The following is a 21288-nucleotide window of genomic DNA, read 5'->3' as shown; positions in this document are numbered from 1 at the left end:
AAACGAACACATTCCACATTTTTCCGAAGGTAATGTAATGTTAGTGTTAGGTAAATTACTTGGTAATTGTTCATCCGAAGAGAGAGTGTCTGAGTGTAATTCCTCGTAGATTGGCAGATGAAAAGAAGAGTACAATCTCCGTTTGTAATTACAGCGAGTTTGATAATTAAGTGAAGGTCGCGCTCGCTGTGTTCTGAGAAACTGAAGGCGTCAACAACTTTCATGTTCAACCGTTGTTTGTGATCAACCATAGAGTGAGTGAATATTGAACACGCGTCAAGTGATGCAAATTATCTAAGACTAGGATTCTTCGAAGGGGGTGTACCCGCAAATTGAAAAGGGAACTTAATTTGAAAAGGGCAGATTTGGCAATGCGAGGGCTGCCATCAAAGCATTTGAGGGGGTTTTGATGGCCTACCGTAGGAAATTGCAGAACAAAAGTGGGCTTTTCTGGCCACTGACGGAGCAAATTAACTGGATTTACTTTTTGTCTTCTTGAAATTTTCTTTGCGAAAAGAATTCCAGACTTTTTGGAGGGCACATTCGAATATTGAAGGGGACGGACCAGTTCACCCCTATCCTTGTATGAAATTATCACCCAAATGCTCCTTTAGTAATTAGTTAAAATCCGATTAAACACATTTTTCTAAATACACCTTGGTTTATTTTTCGAACTGCCTTCTCGATATCTTCCCGGTAATGATTATCTGTCTAAACGGGCGACTCCGGCAGCAGTCTCGGCGGCAAATCGATTGGAAAATTAATAAAAATCTATTTACGAAATTAGCCGCTATCTTTGCCGGAGAAACCCGTCCAATGAATCTCCACATTTGACTCGGATAATCGAAGTGAAACTGTGAGATTTCCTCTGATTACTTCCGCCAGTTTTAGCTTTCTCCAAGGTAATCACTGTAAACGATATACGGGTCGGAGGGCGAGTGGTGAGAGTTCCACAGGTGTGCCTGTCTGTGGATAGCAGTTCCGAAGAAATCTAGAACAACGACATTGATATATTCACTTTCTTAGAAATGGAGTTTATTTTCATCCAATGTCATCGTATCAATAAATATAGCTAAATTAAAAACACATCACAATAATTTCTGACATAATTGTTTCCTGCGTGTCCAATATCTAGCACAGCTATCTAAAAAGAGATATCTCTCCATCTAAGATAGTAACCAGTTTTTCTAACAGAATCATTAACAGTTATACAGGTATCTTTACATTGATCCTATGAAAACCGGATCAAACATAGTGCCGAATTTCTTAAACACATTTTTGGAATAATAGCCTATGGAGCTGTTTATCTCAGCAGTAACCTGCAAATTCGTATCGACAAATTTCTGTAAATCATTTTTTCGAATATTTCGACATTTTTCAATTCAATCGAATAGTGTTGCGTTACTCATCATAAATCATAACCGATTACGTTGACTAATCAACATTTTCTTCGTTTATCGATATTGGTATAGTATTGGAGCCAGCCGTAAAAAGGAATTGATAGATTTGTATTTACATTAATCTTACGCGTATACCTACAACCTGACTCGGCGACAACTAGTAATGCGACATATACCCACTAGATTTGATGGATTGAAATAATACATGAATGAACAAGATTGATCGCTTTCTAGACATAATATCATTATTACATGTATTCCAGACCGGAATCAACCAGGCCAATCTCGCATATCAAATTACACAGTCCAAACCCGCAATCTGAGATAGTGACCAATAATTTCATAGAAATATATTTGATTGGGTTGGTTTCTCAGTTGTGTTGGTAAAATCAGTTTTCAAAATCAGTTTTCAGTTTGTATCTAAATATTCAACTTCCGTCCAGGACCGAATCCAGCATTTGAATGTTGGGGCAGAGAAAACCCAAAAAGGGCAGTTATCCAAATTAAAAAACCGATATAATGATTTTTTTATATGCCTCAACAAAAACGTTGTAAGGCTTATAATAGAATACTTGTCAGTGCCAAATGAATGATCCTATATTAGATTTCTATTAGATATAACATTAATAATAGCAAAGAGGACATTTTTCCAAAATTTCTGAGGGCAACTGCCTGCATTATGAATGGCCCGGTGGTCTGTGGAACTGGCTTCCTGGAGAGAAACAATTCATTTCAATTTCACAGTCCCGTACGGATCATATAGTTAAATTTGGCCGTGAAATCCAAAACTATTTTTATACATTCATCGAATTTTAGCCCACTTTGGACTGTCTTCTTGGTCAAATCAAACTCATAACTGTGAATTAAGTGGGTGCATAATCAAATTAACCACAACGAAGAACTTCGTTCACAAACTTGGGAATTCTGAGCCTACCTGAATCTAGACTCTTTAAGTGGACAAAAAAACCATAATTCTGATGGTTAGAATACAGCTCGTCTAAATTCTTATCAATAATCAATCACAAAATGCTAGTTGTAACATTCTTCTACGCAGCAAAATATAAAATATATTTTTCTATAGGGGGATGCCGAATTTACATTCTGTATGGAGTCATTCACTGCATCAAAAAGACTATATTTCGCTACCGGCATCTTTTACCGTCGCGAGCTTATTAGGTCTGCTTCGTCGTCTTCGCCTTCAGAATAATGGGAAAAACATCGATGTATTGACTGACGAAATGCACTTCGAGTCCGTCTGTTATAAATGCTGGCAGATCCGAGTAATCCTTGCGATTCTCCTCCGGCAGTACGATACAATTCACTCCGACGCGTTTCGCCTACGAACATGCAAAAGAAAAGAAGAGTTACAGAACACTAATTAACGAAGTGTACAAAAAAACAACCTTTTTCCGAGCACCAAAAAAAGGACTGCTTTTACATCGAGACCAATTAGTTACGCTTCGGGGCAATTAATCAACAATTGGTGCGTAGGTAGAATGCGAAAGTGAGTTTAAAATCGACGAAAACCTTTTATCTGCTATCTCGAAATGAATATCAGATATTTTAAGATGAACGCGTTTATTTAAAAAAACATACTTCAGACCTTGTAGAAAAAAACATTAATTTGAAATAACCCGCATTTGGCGACGAGAGTTTATTACAAAGTGATTCAATAAATAATGCCGATAGCAAAAAATAACGCAAAAATATCACGGGCTTCTATTTTTTTTTCTTCTCAAAACCGAAAGATTCTTGTTATTGGCTTCAAGATTGAAATAAAACGACGAAACAAAATGAATCCAAGAAAGATGTGGGAGAAGTTTTTGCCTCGCGGCGTTTGTGTCAATTATAACGCGCGCCATCAAAGACCCGACCGGGGTCTAATCCAATCAGTCGAATAAAAGCTTCTGGGGTCGGTTTCCCGTGATATTTCATCCGGAATAAAGTCAAGCGTTAATTAAAAACGCGGCTCGATAATAAATAAGTATTGTTCGCGTGTGCAGAGGTTTATCACGTATGATGCAGACGAGTGACGCTTGCACTCGCTCGTACGAGTCACGATAAAAATCACACATCGCGCCAACCAATGTCACCATCCCTAAACAATCGTTGCAACATCCTGCTGTTATTTGAGACTGTTGCGCTCTCGAAGGAAATACAAGCGTGCAAAATTTTGATACGAGCTTCCTAATTTACTTTACTTCCTACTAAGCTGATTTCATAATAGTTGGTAACTAATAATAATGGCAAGTAAGACACGCGAAGGAGAAGGAGGGAGAAGAGGAGTGAGAGTAGAGAGAGAAGAGAGGAGAGAGGAAAGGATAGAGAGAAAGAGGAGAGAACCTGATATGTCAATGGCACCTAACACACATATGTCCACATGGTCTTGGCGAAGGTGGAAAGATGATAAATGACTGAACAGTAAAAGCGTCGTCCATCTTTAGGCGCATAGTCACGAACAAAGCTAATAAAAAGTCGCGTTCTCTAATGTGGACACTTTGCTACGAGAGCCTTCGTGCGGTTACGGCGTATAAGCCTATTTAATGGACGCGATATTAACCCGCGATTGATGGATGAAGTGCAGCCCATTTCCTTTTTCTTCATCAGTCGATTTCGGATTAAATTTACTCGGCTGCGGCGGCGCGCTCGCTTCACCGGAAAAAACACGACGGCAGAATTCATCTCGTGTATGTATCTCCGCGAAATTCTTCGGACGCGAAATTATTGCAGTTAAGCGGGGCAGCCTATGATTTTCCATTTCCGAGGATGAGATCAATCAGAATTAAAATGACACCAATCAACGACGATATTCCCGAGGAGCCGTATGGAACACGGTGAATAAATATAATAGTTCATCCCACGAGATTCAGGAGAAATAGATTGTCCGCGTACACACGGAAAATAATCTACGAATAAAAATCAACGATATACGTGTACAAAAGATGTCAATGATTTAGAAGACGTTTATGATACAGATCATCATTATGATGAATATGCAGCGCTGGCAAAAAACCAAGGAACTGGATGGATGAAAAAAATGGACACGATAGATCAAATAGAAATGTTAGACTCATCTCTTTAACTTGTTTACAAATGATGTCAATAATTTAGAAGATGATAATGATACACATGCTGCGCTGTCCCAAAAAAAAACTAAATAGAAAGATGTCACTGATTTAAAAGACATTTATAAGATGGATTATCATTATGATACATACCCTATGCAGCACAGTCAGAAAACAAAAAACTAAATGGAAAGCAAGAAAAAAGTACACATGATTGATCAAATAGAAATGTAAGATTCATCTCTTTAACTCGTTCAAATATCTGCAGAAGTGTATTGGAGAAAATCTTCACGGTTTAGTAAACTAGATGTGGCAATAGATTATATCGGCATTCTTTAAAAAGTCATGTAACTGGTTGAAAGGCTTACTCCGCGGTGAACATGGGCTTCATATCACTACGTATTCTGTCCATGCGTATAAGAGCAATGACGCAGTGAATTGACACTGAAAACTACATGTCTCATCCCTACAGCTCGCTCACCAAGTCCATCGATTTTCTGAATCGTTACGAAATAGAAAGATCGCTACTGAAGCGATTGAGATAAGTTTCTCGGAAGTTGCGATAAACGACAACAATGTCATATTCGACGTCTGCAATTATTCAAAATCTGATTTGAATGATTGTAGGTGAATTTCTGAGTCTGAGTGAAAAGGATTTTCAGTGTGAAAATGTTAGACCGAAAACCAATGTGGACATTTCACTGAACATCCATTCGCAAGACACTCTTCTTCTGAACTTTACTTTACCAAGGAGACGCACTAGCTAGGCATTTAAGATGACTCCTGCCAAGTACGAGTCACTGTAGGGGGAACCTTACTGTCTATTATGTAGATAGGTTGTTAGAGCGTTCAACTCTAGGACACCAGCGAGAACCCTCGGAAGACACATTTCATTTTTCTCTCCACATAAGAGAAATTGAATACCTGGTTTGACAGATAACTCCCGAGTGGGAAGCAGCTCGCATATCAAATTTCCCCAGGTAAACAGCTAGAGATACCCACCAGTGAGTTTCACTGATCTCATTTGTGGCATCTGAAAATACAGCAAAAAAGCACCATATTCGAAGCTACTTTCCGTGAAACATTTTTAAAACTACGTTCCACTCGGTGACAAAAACTCCTCGAGCATCGCCGATAATCGCCGAGCATTTCTTCTCGTCAAACAAACACTGCGCCCGCAAAATGCAAAAATACGTCACGCAGCGGCGGCGTTTAACCTTCCTATACGAGCAAAAATCAGGTGATCAATTTACCACCGGTGAAGACGAGTGAGGCTATAAAACACCCGTTAACTACGTATCTAGGGGACGTTGGCGGTTGCGCTGATGCAAATAACAGCCGTTAAGAAAAAGAATATAAGCTCACAATTTCGCTCTACACAATGCGGCTGGGAGGTGGGCATGGTGAGGTTCTTATTTCTCAATGGGTGAAATAAAATATATGTATCGCGCTGAATAATTCATCGTCAAAAGGGCTCTCACCGTATCGTTGGCAATTGATTTGGAGAATATGAAAAACAAACTGGATCTGATTTAAGTAATAACCTAATAATCCACGGGTTATCAGTTCATTTCTAGTATTTCAACCGTATCATAAAAGAACTGGCTCCTCAGTTACTTTTGATCATTCAGAAAAGGATATCACTTCACTGGAAATGATTTTAGCCACCTTGACATATATCAGCGTTCGTTCCTATAAAGGCTAGCTTTCGTCGGGCTGTGACGGATACTGACGCAACCAAGAAGAAATACGCGCGATTGTAGCCTGTGAAATATTCCCTCGATAAAAGTAGAAGTATCATTAGAGCACAAGAGTTGTGGAGGAGTTGCGTTTACCTGGTGTTGAATCAGTAAATGAAAAGACAGATAATACTGTCTTTGATATAAGCTAAATCTAGCGCTGTGGACTGCCGTCATTAGTGGCGAGTGGAAAAAAGTGCCCTGAAAAGTATTGCCACTGTATTTTCAAAAGGGCGCAGGAAAAATTGCGACGGGGCACGAGCTCCTTGTGCTCCCGTCTAAATCAGCCTCTGAGTAGCGAAAGCTTGTTCTTCAAATAAATTCAGTTAACTTTCAAAGTTCTATCAGTCTTTTCGTTTATCGAGACAGAGCTTGTGACTCTTGGGCAAAAAACAAAATACCCATCAACATCGATCACCGAGGAGGATCAGACGAACGCCGTAAGGAAACTTATACGGCAAAAATCATTTGCCGGATGTAATCGGATTTTCTTTCAAATCGTTATCAACGCTCGGATTAGATTGAAAATTCAGTTCCCGAGGCACGGCGGAAATCGACACAAAAGTCTTCTCTGCTCACCGAGTAATCAGCCAGAGATAACAACATCTTACACTTTGTCCACTGTGAATCGCAATCTGCGATTATCAATTTAAGAATATCGGTAAAAATGTTGAGTATTATAGGCAAGCTTTTCTTGTTTGTGGTCTCAGTCAGCCTGTTTGAGGGCCCAATTATCGGCCAAAAAGCCACTTGATCTGAAACAAATTAGTCCAGATTTTGATATAATCAGAAGTTCTGTTCTGATAAACAGTTTTGGAAAAAACTTTTAAATCGCAATTTCTCATAAAACAGTTCTAAAATGGTAAAAATCCCGAAAATTATTTATTATCCCGAGATTATTTATTTGCGATGCAGCGACTTGACATTTATGTGCTGCCTATAAACTTGTCATCATTTAAATGATACCAGCTAATAAACATATATATAAATATATGTATATATAGATGACTGCCAACCAGACCATAACCCTCCCTGCCCTGAGAGCATGATACGACGTCGTCCTCGACAAACACTGACACACGTGGAATTAGTTATCGTAGCCAATCTATCCAAACTAAAACCAGCAGATTCCTGCGGGAGCAACCATCGCCGAGGTCCGCGAAATAATGACTGACACGAATTGAAAATATACACACGAACCTCAGAATCCCGCGGGGACGCTTTGAGACGGAATATCTTCGATTTCGACGTCGTTTCATATCGTCCTCCGCAGCGTTAGGAATTCCCGCGTGAAGCGGTATCTATTTCAATCATTTTTCGAGTCGGCGAATTCTCGTGTATCGATCGCGATTCGATCTCCTGCCAATTTCCCAGTCAAAACAAACGAACAGGAAAAACAATGAGCACCTACTAGGGCTCGGCTGTGTACTGTGATTTAGATTTCATCGATTATAGAAGATCTCTGGAGACCAGCCTCAACTCTGGTATAATAGTCAGTTCTATAACCAATCTCACAACAACACGTCTAAATAATTCAATCATTTTTTTGGCCAAAGACATAACACTTCAGTTATTAAACCAACCTCCGAATAGGATCATTTTTAATAAATTAAGTCAAAGAAATTCATTGCATTGATACAGAGTTTGTTCTTGCAAGCAATACCAACAGACACACTAGAACACACTAGAGTCGCGATCACACGAGCATTTTTGGTCAAAATCATTGCACCAGGGCCAAGCCAAATTATAGCGCGGGACAAATTATTACATGTAAATTGCAGCTGTTCCTTAAGTGACTGACTTCATTTTATTCTAGCATTGCTTAGTATTGGGTGATGCGTGTGAAATTTGACTCGGTCCTAATCCATGCCAATTTGGGTTGGGCCAATTCATCTCTGCGTGATTGCGGCAAATATTGATAACGTTGACCGGGCAATGATCCCGAATTCTTTAACGCAGAGAGACCACTTCACTCGACGAAAATGACAGTAATGAACAAGAAAGGAGAAGCGCATACCAGAGATATTTATGCCTTCGAGGCGGGGACACAAACTGAGATACGACGTGGCAGAGAAATCAGCTTCGGAATTCTGGTCGCCTGATATAACGCGGATGCTATGCTGAATATATACTGCAGCTGTTCATCAGAAACTAAAACACTGATTGAATGTTTGATACCGAAGATATTCGGTACAATTAAGATCACCCTCGACCGCAGACGGCGGGTATCAGAGAAATTAGCATTTCCACACGACAGTCTCCGGGTTACGACAGACGACTGCTGCTATAGACAGCCATGAACGAAATATGATAAGATTGAATTATGATAGTTCGACGAACATTCAAACTTAATGAAAATGACGCTTAAATCAAACATAAGAATGCTCATGGTTGCAGCAGTTCAATCGCCTAAAGCTTATCATTATCATCATCATTCTGAATTCATTCTGAAGGAAGGAAATGTCAAAGATGTTGTTGACATTGCCAGGGTGATGTAGAAAATACCCGTAGGTTTAATTACATTATAACAAGGAACCTGTTCAGTGAATTGGTAGACAAACAGGGAATGATGATCTGACAGATAAATGATGGTACATAATACTGAATTAATTCTCCAACTACTGTCTACGACATCTGACTTTCCGAGTATGGTGAGCTAACAATCATAACGAATATGACACTGTCGGTTACCATCATTCTACTGTCGTGGAAGTCAGACCGAGTTCACTCGATTGCATTATTTACATTTCTAATTAAAAGAGGGCGATGATTTCTTGATATAAGAAGGCTTAGGTCAACTGGATGTTGATGGTCTAATTCAAATATCCGAGTATCTGTACCACTAAACAGCAAATAAAATAACTGCTGAAACCAAAGATTGTTGAATAGCCAAAATGAGCCTTAACGATTTAGGAAGGCAAGCCGGAAACTAGAGCGACCAGCCGCGATAGAATTAATCGGATAAAACCAGGCCGAGTTCAATACGGTCAGTCCTTGACGAGTTTGACATAGACGGGATCAATGGAGAAATTATATCTATTAACTGTAGAGCCTGGAATGGAGTGTATTGACTATCTCCCGGAACCAGACCCTCAGCCCTACGAGTTCATAACCCTTCTCAATGACTACATCGCTTATCAAATCGAAGACTTGATAATTTGTGACTAGATTCACTTTTTTCTCTCCTCTCCCTCGTGGCGTGGCAATTGGCGCTCGTCATATTCCGCATCGGTAAGCGAACAATGGCTTCAAAGATTCTCGACTGAGAATTGATAGAGAAGGTACTAAGCCATCTCGGGTAATATCGTTCGACGAACAATAGTGACATTCGCATCAAACTACGGGGATTACGGAAAATTGATATTCGCAATATTCGGCATAAGAATAGACACCTCACAAAACACGGCAAAACCACCGAACGAGATAAACCGAAAACTCGCTTATGACATATCGCGAAAATCGCGAGTTAAAGTTTCGCGTGGCGCGGAAAAAATACTATCGAGCAAAATTACTCGATCGGGTACCATGAAAGAACGTTTATCATTTTCAGCGTTGGATTATTCTGAGAAAAACCAGCCATTTATGACAAGGATTGATAGCGACTACAATCATCAATTTGGATCCGAAATACACGATCGCGCTCGCGCTCTCTATTCGCGGCCGTTCGTCGCGTAATTCTTACTAAACGGAATTCCACTCGTCGACGACTGAATTCGCCGCTCGAGTGGCAGTAAAACCCGATACCGGTAAATCGGAAACAAATACAAGTGCTCTGATATATATCAAGCACGCCGGTAATACTACACGAAATAGACCACACGAGATTGTGTCCCTCGATGACACCCCGGGTATCGACGAACCGTCTTTCTGTCTCTCTCACGGCGCGCGCGCTGAGAATCAGTCCATCTGCGTCCGAAGAGACGCTCAATTAATATTCATTCAACATCTGAAAGCGGGCATCTTAATTAGCAATCATGCGTCGGCGGGCTTGAGCTGCCTTCGGCGAAAAAGGATATCGACAATATTACCGATAATTTCAGTGAGGCTGACGACGCAATTCATCCATTTCAATTTAAAGAGATTTAATGACCGAATTATGAAGACTAAATTGCTACGAGGATGATTTGTTAGAAGTCAAATAAAATTTGAATTAAGGAACTGCTTGTAACATTTATGGTAATAATAATAATCCACAATAATCTGACATAAAAAAAATAGTAGTTTAACTGAAAATGGACATTTTGATTTTGATAATTTTGGTCATAAGCTCTTAAAAAAACAGTTACTATTTTAATGGTAGTCAGGTCTGCAAGGTACATCATGGCTTTTTGAGTCACAATTAGTATTTCCGATTCAATTCACTTAAGCATAAGTCGTTGTTTGGATAAGTACCGTAATCAATATAATGATGGTTCCAACTAAGGTGATCAAAGCGTATAAATAATCTTGCGTAAAAGACACATTTTTCTTTCCACAAACCAGATGTAATTATCTGAACATGATCGCACGCGTTATCGCGAAGGATATTGTACATCCAAAAATACCCGCCGACCACGCCTTAATGAATAGAAAAATAGCAACAGAAGAACTGCTGTTGATGGAAAATTATTTTAAAAACTTCGTCTGAGCATATCGTGAATCCTAGGAATTTTTGTTACAATTTAGTCAATTTTTATGAATCACATATCGATAAAGAAACATGTGTTCCAGGTTTTTTTGCAAAAGTTGTCTGATTCCCAGAATTTTCCCCGTGATTTTTTTCTAGATATTTCTGATTTCCCAAATTTTCCGGGTCAGTGGCCAACCTGTTCCGCTGAATTGAGGATCAAGGAAATACATGTAGACGTTTTTCCCAATAGATTTTAGCAGTTGACCGAGTAAGTAATATCGTCTTAAAAAGCGATTTCGATATCTTGATGATGGATTATTGAGAAACGTATTGACTTACGGCGATAGTTTTCTCCTTTATACCACCGACTGGTAGAACCTTCCCAGTCAGCGATATTTCACCGGTCATAGCAACGTCTTGTCGAATCGACTGGTTCATCGCTAGTGATAAAAGCGCCGACACGATCGTACAACCCGCACTTGGCCCATCCTTCGGCGTGGCTCCCTAAATAAATCAATAAAACAACTATAACTAAACCAAGTCAGTTATCAATCAATACTAATAGTTGAATCACTTAACGGTCTTGCACCACAATCAATCCCTACCCCCCACGCTAATCTAGTCTCAGCCAGGCGTAGAGCTATATCATACTCGACTCCAAGGCTCTGGAATACTTAAACCTAGCTCAATCAAATCAAGTACACCAATTGATTCTTAAAACCGAGGCTTTGATTCATCTACCCGGTAGAAATTATTTTCCCTCGTTTTTCATGTATATGGCCAATGAGCAAATTCTGTATGGATTTTACATTCAATAAATTATCATTATCATCTTTAGATCAAGTGGTTACAATTTGCTTCACTTCATCAGCGAAGCACTTTCAATTCTATGAATATTCATAATTTTCATATGATGGTAAATTAACCGAATCTCACCTCAGGAACGTGTAGGTGTATATGAGTTTTCTCGAAATACTTGTTTTCGGGATCGATTTCGCCTAAAAACGATTGCGCAAACGTATACGCTATCTGAGCGCTCTCTTTCATCACGTCGCCGAGGTGACCCGTCAGTTGCATTGCGCCGGTTTCCTTAGAGTCTGCGTCCAGACGACGTTTAGCCGTTGTTTCTATGTACAACGTTGAACCACCTACAACAAATAATTTCATATTCTGCCGTTAAAAACGTTTCCATGTACATTTCCAATATCTTCACTGCTTTAATATTATTATATACAATATCAATATCATATAGGGCACTTAAACGCAGATCTTGGAGGTAGAGCCAGCAAAAACTGAAAGGGCGCCCTTTATATCCCAGTAAGAGCCTTCACTACTGAAAGGGTTCCCACTATATGAGAAATAGCCCTCAAAAGTGAAAAGGCTTCTCTATATCTGAGTGAGAGCCTTCAATACTGTAAGTGCTCCTCTATATCTGGGGAACAGCCTTCAATTACTCTTATTTTATCTGTAGAATAGTTTTCAAAACTGATAGGGCTCCTTTATCAGGTTCATCTGAGGAAGATGAGCCTTCCACACACAAAGGGCTCTTCAGACTTCTAAATCTGTGTATCAGTTAAATTTCTATTTTCACATAAAAAGATCTATCTACTGCATCTACAGGCGTTAGAAACATCTCGAACCATACCCATTGACGTCCAGGCGAGACCCATGACAACGCCCGGCGGAGTCTCCGCGTACATTCTGTCGGATGTGAAAATCGGTTTTCCAACGAAATTGGTCAAAGTGGATTCCTCGACGGCGATCGCGTCCGCATCTTTATTGACTAGTTTTAAAGCTGCTTTACGGAAAACCTACAAAAAACGGTGGAATTAATTTCCGCAAAAACACGCGGCTGCAGCAGATGCAAAATGTGGAAAATTCCACAGTTGCAAAATAATTCAGGGTTTCGGCATATTTTACCTTTTCGATTTGTTTTTGCAGGTTACGCACACCGCTCTCCCGACAGTAGGCTCGGATTAATTTCGCCAGCGCATCCGGTTCAATGGTTAACTGTTGGGGAGAAACGCCGGACATTTTCTGCGCCTGCGGTATCAGGTATTGCTAGAATTCAAAGAAAAAACAAACGATTTTCGAAAACATTTTCTTATGATAACACGTTTTCATTCGTGGGCTGTACCGACGTAAGTGGATTTGTGAAAAGTCAATACTTTCCATTCATTCACTCGCAGAGGATCGAAACGACAACACAAACCCCTGGTAGATGAGCTTCTTTGTGGTGTAATCAGATTTGGATTTACGAACTGAAAGGCTATATTAATGACAACGCGTGACTGTATTAATGAAAATGCGTGACTGATAAATGTCAAGGATCATCGACTAACGTCACCCGTTCTAGCTACTTAACAGCAAAACACAGATGAAAATGTCATTAGCTTCTCGACTAAAACGCCTGCAAAGGTCGATTCAGAACTAGTAGTCATTGGATTTAGAGTCTTCAAGTTATTTCAGTCAAAACCAGTGCAACACTTCCGAGTATTGGCAGCACTGTCCAACGCAAATAAACCAAACTCTTTAAAAACCACGTAAAGCATCATTAAAGCCACACGGTAGTCGCTAATCTATCTTCCAATGTATAATAATGACCACTTTGACCTTCAGCTACAAAGATTATCGACGCGCGTTCATCATTTAAGCGATCGTTGTCCGTAGTTAAGAGATCAATAATACCTGTGCGATGGCGATTTTTTCTTCGGCGACATAACCAGAGACATCTATCATCTCCATACGATCTCTCAACGGTTCGGGAATCGTGTGAGTAACGTTCGCAGTACAAATAAACAGCACCTAGTTTAGAAAATATAGAAATAATGTATGAGAAATTAGGATGAGATTATAATATATGTTATCAGAGTCACGAGGTTTCGTAAGACAACGCATGCCTCAGTCAAGAAGCAAATCGCATTTTTAACACGAAACAAAACAAGTTACTATATAAACAGCATAGATGGTAATCATTGAAGAAACACTATTATGATGAGATTGAGCCACAATGTTACTGAATATAACAATGTTTCAGAGATTTGACTCAATCGTATACTGGCTTGTTGCGGACGTAATCAAAGTAACACTTGACATGCAAAAAACAATGAAAGCGAACTTTGTAGTAGAATAACCCACCCTGTACTGACTCAGACGTGGAGAATAGACAATAAGATTCAAACAGCTATATACAAATTCAAAAGATTTAAAAAGTTTAAAAATTTAAACTTGGTTTTTTCATTGTTTCGATTAAGCGTCATATTACTGAAGTCTTCTCAATTTGTATTTCTAATTCAATTTACAAAGACTAAGTCGTAATTTTGATTAGTCATCAACATAGTGACCATCACGACTAGGACTGTCCATAATGGGTATTATCTTATCGAGCAAGGATGAAAATATCGGAGGGGAAAGTGAACGGGGAACATTTACCTTGTTTGTAAAGAAAAATATCTCAAACCTTTGAGATGTAAATCCGTCAGAGGATTGACACTGTCACTGTCAGTTGCCTAGTTATTTTTCGCCCTATATGGTATCCCTATATAGAGAGCTAAGACGTCCTCAATGGACCTGTATTTTCCTACGTTAAAATTACCTTCGATAAATCAACAGGCACATCTAAATAATGATCGAGGAAGTTGGCATTTTGTTCGGGGTCCAACAATTCGAGAAGCGCAGAAGACGGGTCGCCCTGGTAACCTTTACCAATTTTGTCGACCTCATCGATCAGCACCAATGGATTTTCCGTTTTCGTTTTTTTCAAACACTGAATCACTTTTCCTGGCATTGCACCTACGTATGTACGCCTAAACAACAAAATTCCACGATTCAATTCAAAACAATATAATAGCCCGTGGGCCGAGTGGTAAGTTAACTAATCCATTGTGTTTCAAAATAGTAAGTCGGGCTGTTCAAATATTGACAAAGAATAGAATTTTGGTAAACATATATTTTCAGGGCATCCCCCCAATTAGGTACAGCCCATTAGGCCTTGGGGGTATCCTGCTTGAATGTGTAGATCTAGTAATCATGTATACTAATTATTATATCTATGTTATTATGTATTATACATTTGAGAAAATATATTCATTCAATCATTCATTCAATCTTTAACAATCGTATTATGTCTCTCGTGTATTTTGTTTTTTATATTCTCGAATTCCAATGGTATATTTACCATTTTATGGAAAGTTTATTAGAAAATGACGCAACTTACCTATGACCCTTAATTTCAGCAACATCGGTCATACCTCCAACGCTAAATCTGTAATACTGAAATAAAATTTTGATTTGAAATCGGTTTTAGATGTCAATTTGTCATTTTAGAGTTTAATTTGAAAACAAAATTTCTAAATATTAATACTTCGTATACTGACCTGTCGATTCAGAGCTCGGGCGATTGACCTAGCAATACTGGTTTTGCCGACGCCTGGCGGTCCGTAGAAACATAAAATTTTACCCTGCGTTGAACCTTTCAATTGGCTGACTGCAATAAATTCCTGAATTCAAAAAATATTCCGCCATTAAATGTAAACAGTGATTCTGATATTCAAGGAGTTTCCAAGGAGAAAAATTCAAATTTCGAGGAGCATCTGAATTATCTCATATCTCAATTATTGTAGACTCCTCCGAAATCGGTACTGCTTATCTTAGGAAACCATTTAATTCAGTGGAATCTGTGTGTATAATAACTAGGCCTAAAACCGAAAAACTTTCAAGTCTTCAAGGATTTTCTGGCGTTTTGCTCGAATTCAAGGATATTCAAGGACCTTGAAAAGCGTTTTTGGTTTAGAAGGAGTTTTCAAGGAATCAAGGAATTGTAGGGATCCTGTTAGATATGAAAAGTGAACTCACGAGAATTCGATTTTTCACGTCGTCCATTCCATAGTGATCCTCTTCTAGGACTTCTTTAGCGCGTTTGATTTCTAAATTCTCCTCGCTATATTTACCCCACGGTAAACTCGTCAGCCAATCCAAATAGTTCCGAGTGACACTAAAAACATCAATTCAGATATATAGTCCGATATTCAGACTTTTGAGTCATTTATGCAGTATACTAGAGGTATGTAATAAATCAAATCTATTAGATTTACCGACACTTACTTGAATTCAGACGAATGATTATCGAGGAATGATAACTTATTTAGTTCTTCTTCGATGACTTCCATAACTGCTTCAGGCACTGTCAACTCCTATAACATAAAAAAATTGTTTATTATTTCAAGGCAGACCTGGAATGGATAATGGGTTTAGGGCTCATTTCTGACCTTTAGTCGTTCTTTGAATTTTTCCTGTATTGAGTCTTTGTCATCTTTTTCCAGACCTAGTTCTCTTTTGATCACTTTCAATTGTTCTTGTAACATGTATTTTCTGTGTTGTTGCTTTACTTTTTCTTCAACCTGAAATATTGTAAGTCATACATGTAGATATCTATCTTATTTGGAAATGGACGATACAAGAACAAAATGCAATCGCTTACTTCTTTTCCAATTTTCTGCTGCAAACGACTGAGTTCATATTCCTTTTTTAAAAGTGACAAAGCAAGCATCAACCTTTTCGGAATCTGAAAAAGATGCCAACGAATAATTTCACTTATCCTGATATTTCAAACAAAGTTTTGGCCGTTATTCAGGGTGCTTACATTAATTTCTTCTAGGACAGCTTGAAGTTCATGAGATTCACCACTCGTCAAAGCAGCTCCTGACAACAAATTATAAAGTATCTATGCATAAATGAAGCTAAGTACAAGTAAACTTATTAAAAACCATATTTTGTCTTGAGGCATTCAATAAGCTAAGTGTTGTTCAGTTTATTTACCTAAATCACTAAGATAAACAGGATTGTCAATAACTCTTTGACCTCCTTGTATCATTTGAGCAACAGACTCTCTGTAGAGAGGATTCATTTGAATGATATCGCGAATGGTCTTCACTACTTCACCGGTCAATGCCTGAAAAAATTAAATTTTCATTTTGAGAGTGAAATATGAAAGATTGGCCATGAGATTCAACTGGAAATAGCATTAGAGAAACTATTGCCACTAGTTGACAGTAAACATGTAGTCTTATTAACAGGCTGTCAAGTGGTCCGTTAAACAGTAGGGGGAAGTAGGGATCGAATTCATTCTCAGCAGGGTTTAAAGTAGGGATTTTCTATGGCTGGATTCACAACATCCTCCAACATCCTCCTCAGGTATCATTTTCTGATACTTCATGTTCAAAATTAGTTGCATTTCCAGTTATTGGTATCAATTACTTAATAGGTGACAGTTCCAGAACTTACACCGAAATTAGGAATTACAAGGAAAAACACTCTTTGGAAAGGAAAATTAGGGCTGCTTTACAGCCTGCGTCCATCTTAATACCTTCACTTCTTCTGTATTTTTAAACGATAGATGAGCAACATTTTCTGTATCGGCCATCAAAACTTTATCAATGACAGGCAGAGGAGGTTCGGTAACTTCATCCGTAGCATCTTCTTCAACAACATCCTCCCCGGTTTCGCCGTCCACGGGCGGAGTTTTCCGACCGATCCTCCGTCTCCCGGTCGCCGTCGTTTTCGAATCTTTGGAAAGAGAAATTGCTAATGTTGAACGTTTTCTACGGCCTCTTCTATCAACTATAGTTTGTAATAAAAACAAAAAGACATCGAGCCCCGACTGGGTTATATTGCAGAACCAACGCGAATCAATTTTCAACCCGGAATTTTTCTCAGTCTGGGACAAAAAATATCCATGCAAAGAGTTTATCCAATGAGGTAACGGCAATGCTACCGTGGCAAGTGAGTATTTAGGTTAGCTAGTAATTACTGGGTTACTGTGCTTAAATTGCTTCTATACTTCAGTTAAATTCAAATAGAACTTTTCTCATTAGTAAATCGATTTTCAGGGAAATCCATTATTTAAACTTGAGTGAATGTTATATCAATTCGTCTGATGACTTGATTGATAATACTTGGATTCGGGAGCCTAGAAATTCAGTTTAAATTTCACTGAAAATGAACGAATCCCAGTGTATTGTTGCACCATCTGGTGTGTGCCACTACCTCCATGAATGACTCATTAAGATACCTTTTTCTTCAGCCTTTTCTTCGGTTACCGAGGCCGCAGCATCAGCCGGTAAAAGTCCTTTTATTGAAATTCTGAAACAAGTTTACAGAAAAATAATAGCCATCATCAATAGCAAGATTTATATACAATTACAATGCACACATTTTACTGGCACCAATTAGAACAAATTAGAATTAAAGATAATTTTAAAAAGAAAATCAAATGATTAAGAGTTGTTTATCAAAGGCCTATAGTTAGCAAGAACAACAGTCCATAATAGTATCCATAAAAATTGAGAAAGAAAGATCTTTCTACTCAACCCGAAAACCGGAATAAAACATACGTACCTGCGGTGGCCCATTACGATCATTCTTAGCTTATCGCCGAGATCTTGCAGTTCATGAATTTGTACGAACGTTCCGACATTGTGAATATCATCCAAAGTGCTCACAACTTCAGCTTCATTCCTACATATAAATCATATTGAAATGGTTATCAATTTATGATGAACTCATTGCACCTATTGTTATATTGAAACCCAAAGTCCAATTCCATGTCTCGGAATAGTTATATCAACTTCTGCTTCTGCATTAAGGTCAGGGATGTTTCCAATGAGTGAACATTTGATCTAGCATTTTCAATAACCATGACATGACTTGTTTTTTTGATGAGCTAGTTGGATATCACACATCAAAATGTTATAGATATCAAATGTATCATAGTTCTCACATGAATCATATGTACATTACAAAGATTATCATATCTTTTTCCCAGAAATAAGTTTTACATAATTCGATCCACATAACCTCTGGATGATTACTAGGAAGAGGAGGTATTACCTTATTGAATTCACTTTTTTAGAAAAACAAGTTCTTATTAGGGCCTAGTTCTTATTGGCAAATCATTGGATTTAAAATTTCCATTTCATCGTCTTACCCATCGTCTTTCTTGAGGAAAACACCGGCGTAGGGCTGATTGAGTCCGACTTTACGTCTTAAAATATCCATCAATCCGGGGTCTGATACCTAAAAAGATAAGAGATTTATATGGCATTGAAAAGGTTAGCTGAGGCAAAGTTATTGAGAGGGGGGAGGTTTCGAATACGCTACAGCGATAAATAATTAGAATAATTCTCACGCACCTCGATTATTTTTATGAATCTCGGAAACACAGGATTCCTGGAAATAGCGATAACAGGAACGACGGGAAATATATCCGGCACGGTCATAGTCGCCAGAGCCATTAGAGACGGGTTCACAAACTGTTGAGGAGTGTTCTTAGCTGCAGCAGTCGCGTCATGTATTACTTCAGCATCGTCATCATTATCGGATCCATCATCACCGCTGCTGCTGCTAGAGGATGATGCTGCATCGTCACCGGAGGACGGATTTTTTCCATCATCGCCACTTCTGGATGAGCTAGAACACATCAACGCATATGACGAATGCATGGGAATATTTCTCTTTAATAACGCTCTCGAATACCGATCCTCGTGAAATAAACTGGATACGTGCCTGCATAGGGTATTTTCTAGAATTTCCGAGCGCACGCTGGCAAGCGAGGAGGTCGATTGCGTAAGACATTTCGCCTGCCAATTTCTCAGCAGCGAAACGTTCCCGAACGCTGAAACTCGGCCTGTCGAATAATTGTTAGCAGGCCTGATTAATCTTACGGTAGATCCGCACAGTTTCGACCGCAATCGGATTATTTTCGGTATATTTCTACTGCTCATGCCGCAAACGCCAATGAGCGCCGCCATTTTGAATCGCAATAAGTGGGTAATCCTAAACACCGACCAAAACCGTCCAATACCGCCTAAAACCGTCCAATACCGACCAAAACCGCCTGATACCGACCAAAAGCCGTCCAATACCGACCAAAATCCTCCCAACCGAAGATTTTCATTCCCAAAGCCGAATAAATATCAAGAATTAAAACTCGAATCGAATTTTGAAATTTATTGACAGCCGATCAAAATACAATCTACAAAATAAATGTTTTATATTTCATGAATTTTTCAAAATGTTTTGTTATTTCATCTTTAGTTTTTGTTGCCCATACTGCATGGCTGACTGCAAAATTTCTCAATTTCGGGGCGAGTTGGTAATTTCCTTGGCCGTGTAAAGCTCGCCTCATGTCAATATACTGAAGTCGTACGATCTCGTGCAACTTTGTAATTAAGTCGGGCACTTTCTGAATTTTCCAGTTTATCGCCATCTTAATAACGTGATTCAATGACTCGCAATTTTGTCCAATTCGTAGGAATCCAATGGTTTCTTAATTTTGGTTCAAATACATAGTTTTTAAGTTTTGGAACGAGTTTCTCAAAATAAGATAGAATATTTGGAACTACACGCGTGATCTTCTCTCTTATATTCATTACCATGTTCTCGAAATCAAATTCACTTTCGCTATCTAAAATACCGTTTTTTCCAAATATAGATTTAATCACATTGTGTTTTATTTTATCATTCGCCCCGACCTTGTGTTGAAGGTGTCTCCGGACGTTTTCTTCCAAATGTCGATGACATAATACCTGTTGGGCGTTCGGAAAACTTTGTTTGATGGCTTTCAGTAGCGCCGTTTCTTCGTCGGAACCGACTAAAAGCTCAGAAAATCCGACCTGAGTAGTTATATCGCCTTCAAGTGCCGCTCTAAGATGGGAAAAAAAACGTTGGTAAGTAATACATCATCCATCCCAGTGTAGGTACATAGGGCCCAGCATAATTGGAGGTTCATTAGTTTTACAGCGTAACAAGTTGATATTTTTATGCACTGTAAGTGTTAGATAACACGGACCGAGATTGAAAGTTCGGTCAACACCTAAAACTTCAGGATGCTCGGCCTCAATACAAAACTTGCGAACATCGTGCAATTGTTCATCGGTGTACAGGATGACATTTGGTGGTTTGCCGTCTAGTTGTACGATCTCCTTTATGAATTTGTTTTCTCCCATCATATTCATGACTGTTTGCATATCGTCCGCTGTATTTTTTCTGTTCGATTTTGTTGCGGTCTGGGCATCTCGTTTCTCGCGGTCGACTTTATATTTCGCATTTTGGACTTGCTTCAAATTACGTGGAGCATCGATCGAGTCATCCGCCTGAGCCATTTGCCGATATACTGTGCTTGGGTTATTATTCTCAACCTCTCTACATATCGTTTCGATTCTATCTGGTGCCGTGCGGATGTATTCATTTGTTGAATGCTTTGCGTGGCCATGAGCGCTTCTAGTGGTAGGGAAACCACCGATGTATTCAACAACAGAAATTGTCTGGTTGAATTTAGCTGGTCCGTTTTCGATCCAAGAAATGCGCTTCTTATAGTCGTTTTTTCGTTTTAATGTTGCGTAGAAACGACGAAGATCAACGATATCATCGCGATTTGGCTGCGGCTTCAATGGTAACCATTCACCCTTGATTTTAGT

General features: G+C 39.0%; 1 protein-coding gene across 2 annotated transcripts; it reads right to left on the bottom strand.

Moving 5' to 3' along the window:
- Nucleotides 1-1023: 1023 nt before the first annotated feature.
- Nucleotides 1024-19615, bottom strand: LOC141905562 (lon protease homolog, mitochondrial-like). 2 transcript variants are annotated; one of them, XM_074794470.1, is made up of 20 exons: nucleotides 19003-19615; nucleotides 18798-18886; nucleotides 18209-18328; nucleotides 17883-17953; nucleotides 17178-17431; nucleotides 16631-16763; nucleotides 16455-16513; nucleotides 16293-16376; nucleotides 16081-16212; nucleotides 15917-16005; nucleotides 15668-15806; nucleotides 15190-15312; nucleotides 15030-15085; nucleotides 14409-14619; nucleotides 13502-13618; nucleotides 12734-12874; nucleotides 12459-12624; nucleotides 11750-11961; nucleotides 11153-11317; nucleotides 1024-2737 (listed from the first exon to the last, which is right to left on the bottom strand). In XM_074794470.1, the coding sequence occupies exons 1-20, from the start codon at nucleotides 19591-19593 to the stop codon at nucleotides 2573-2575; spliced, it is 3117 nt and encodes a 1038-aa protein (XP_074650571.1). In that variant the 5' UTR covers nucleotides 19594-19615; the 3' UTR covers nucleotides 1024-2572. The 2 variants fall into 2 exon arrangements, with proteins under 2 accessions (XP_074650571.1, XP_074650572.1); XM_074794471.1 differs by having other exon boundaries at nucleotides 17178-17377.
- Nucleotides 19616-21288: the final 1673 nt, after the last annotated feature.

Source organism: Tubulanus polymorphus, chromosome 5, assembly GCF_964204645.1.
Source record: "Tubulanus polymorphus chromosome 5, tnTubPoly1.2, whole genome shotgun sequence".
NCBI classification, from domain to species: Eukaryota; Metazoa; Nemertea; class Palaeonemertea; order Tubulaniformes; family Tubulanidae; genus Tubulanus; species Tubulanus polymorphus.
This window is presented reverse-complemented; position numbering and strand designations above follow the sequence as displayed.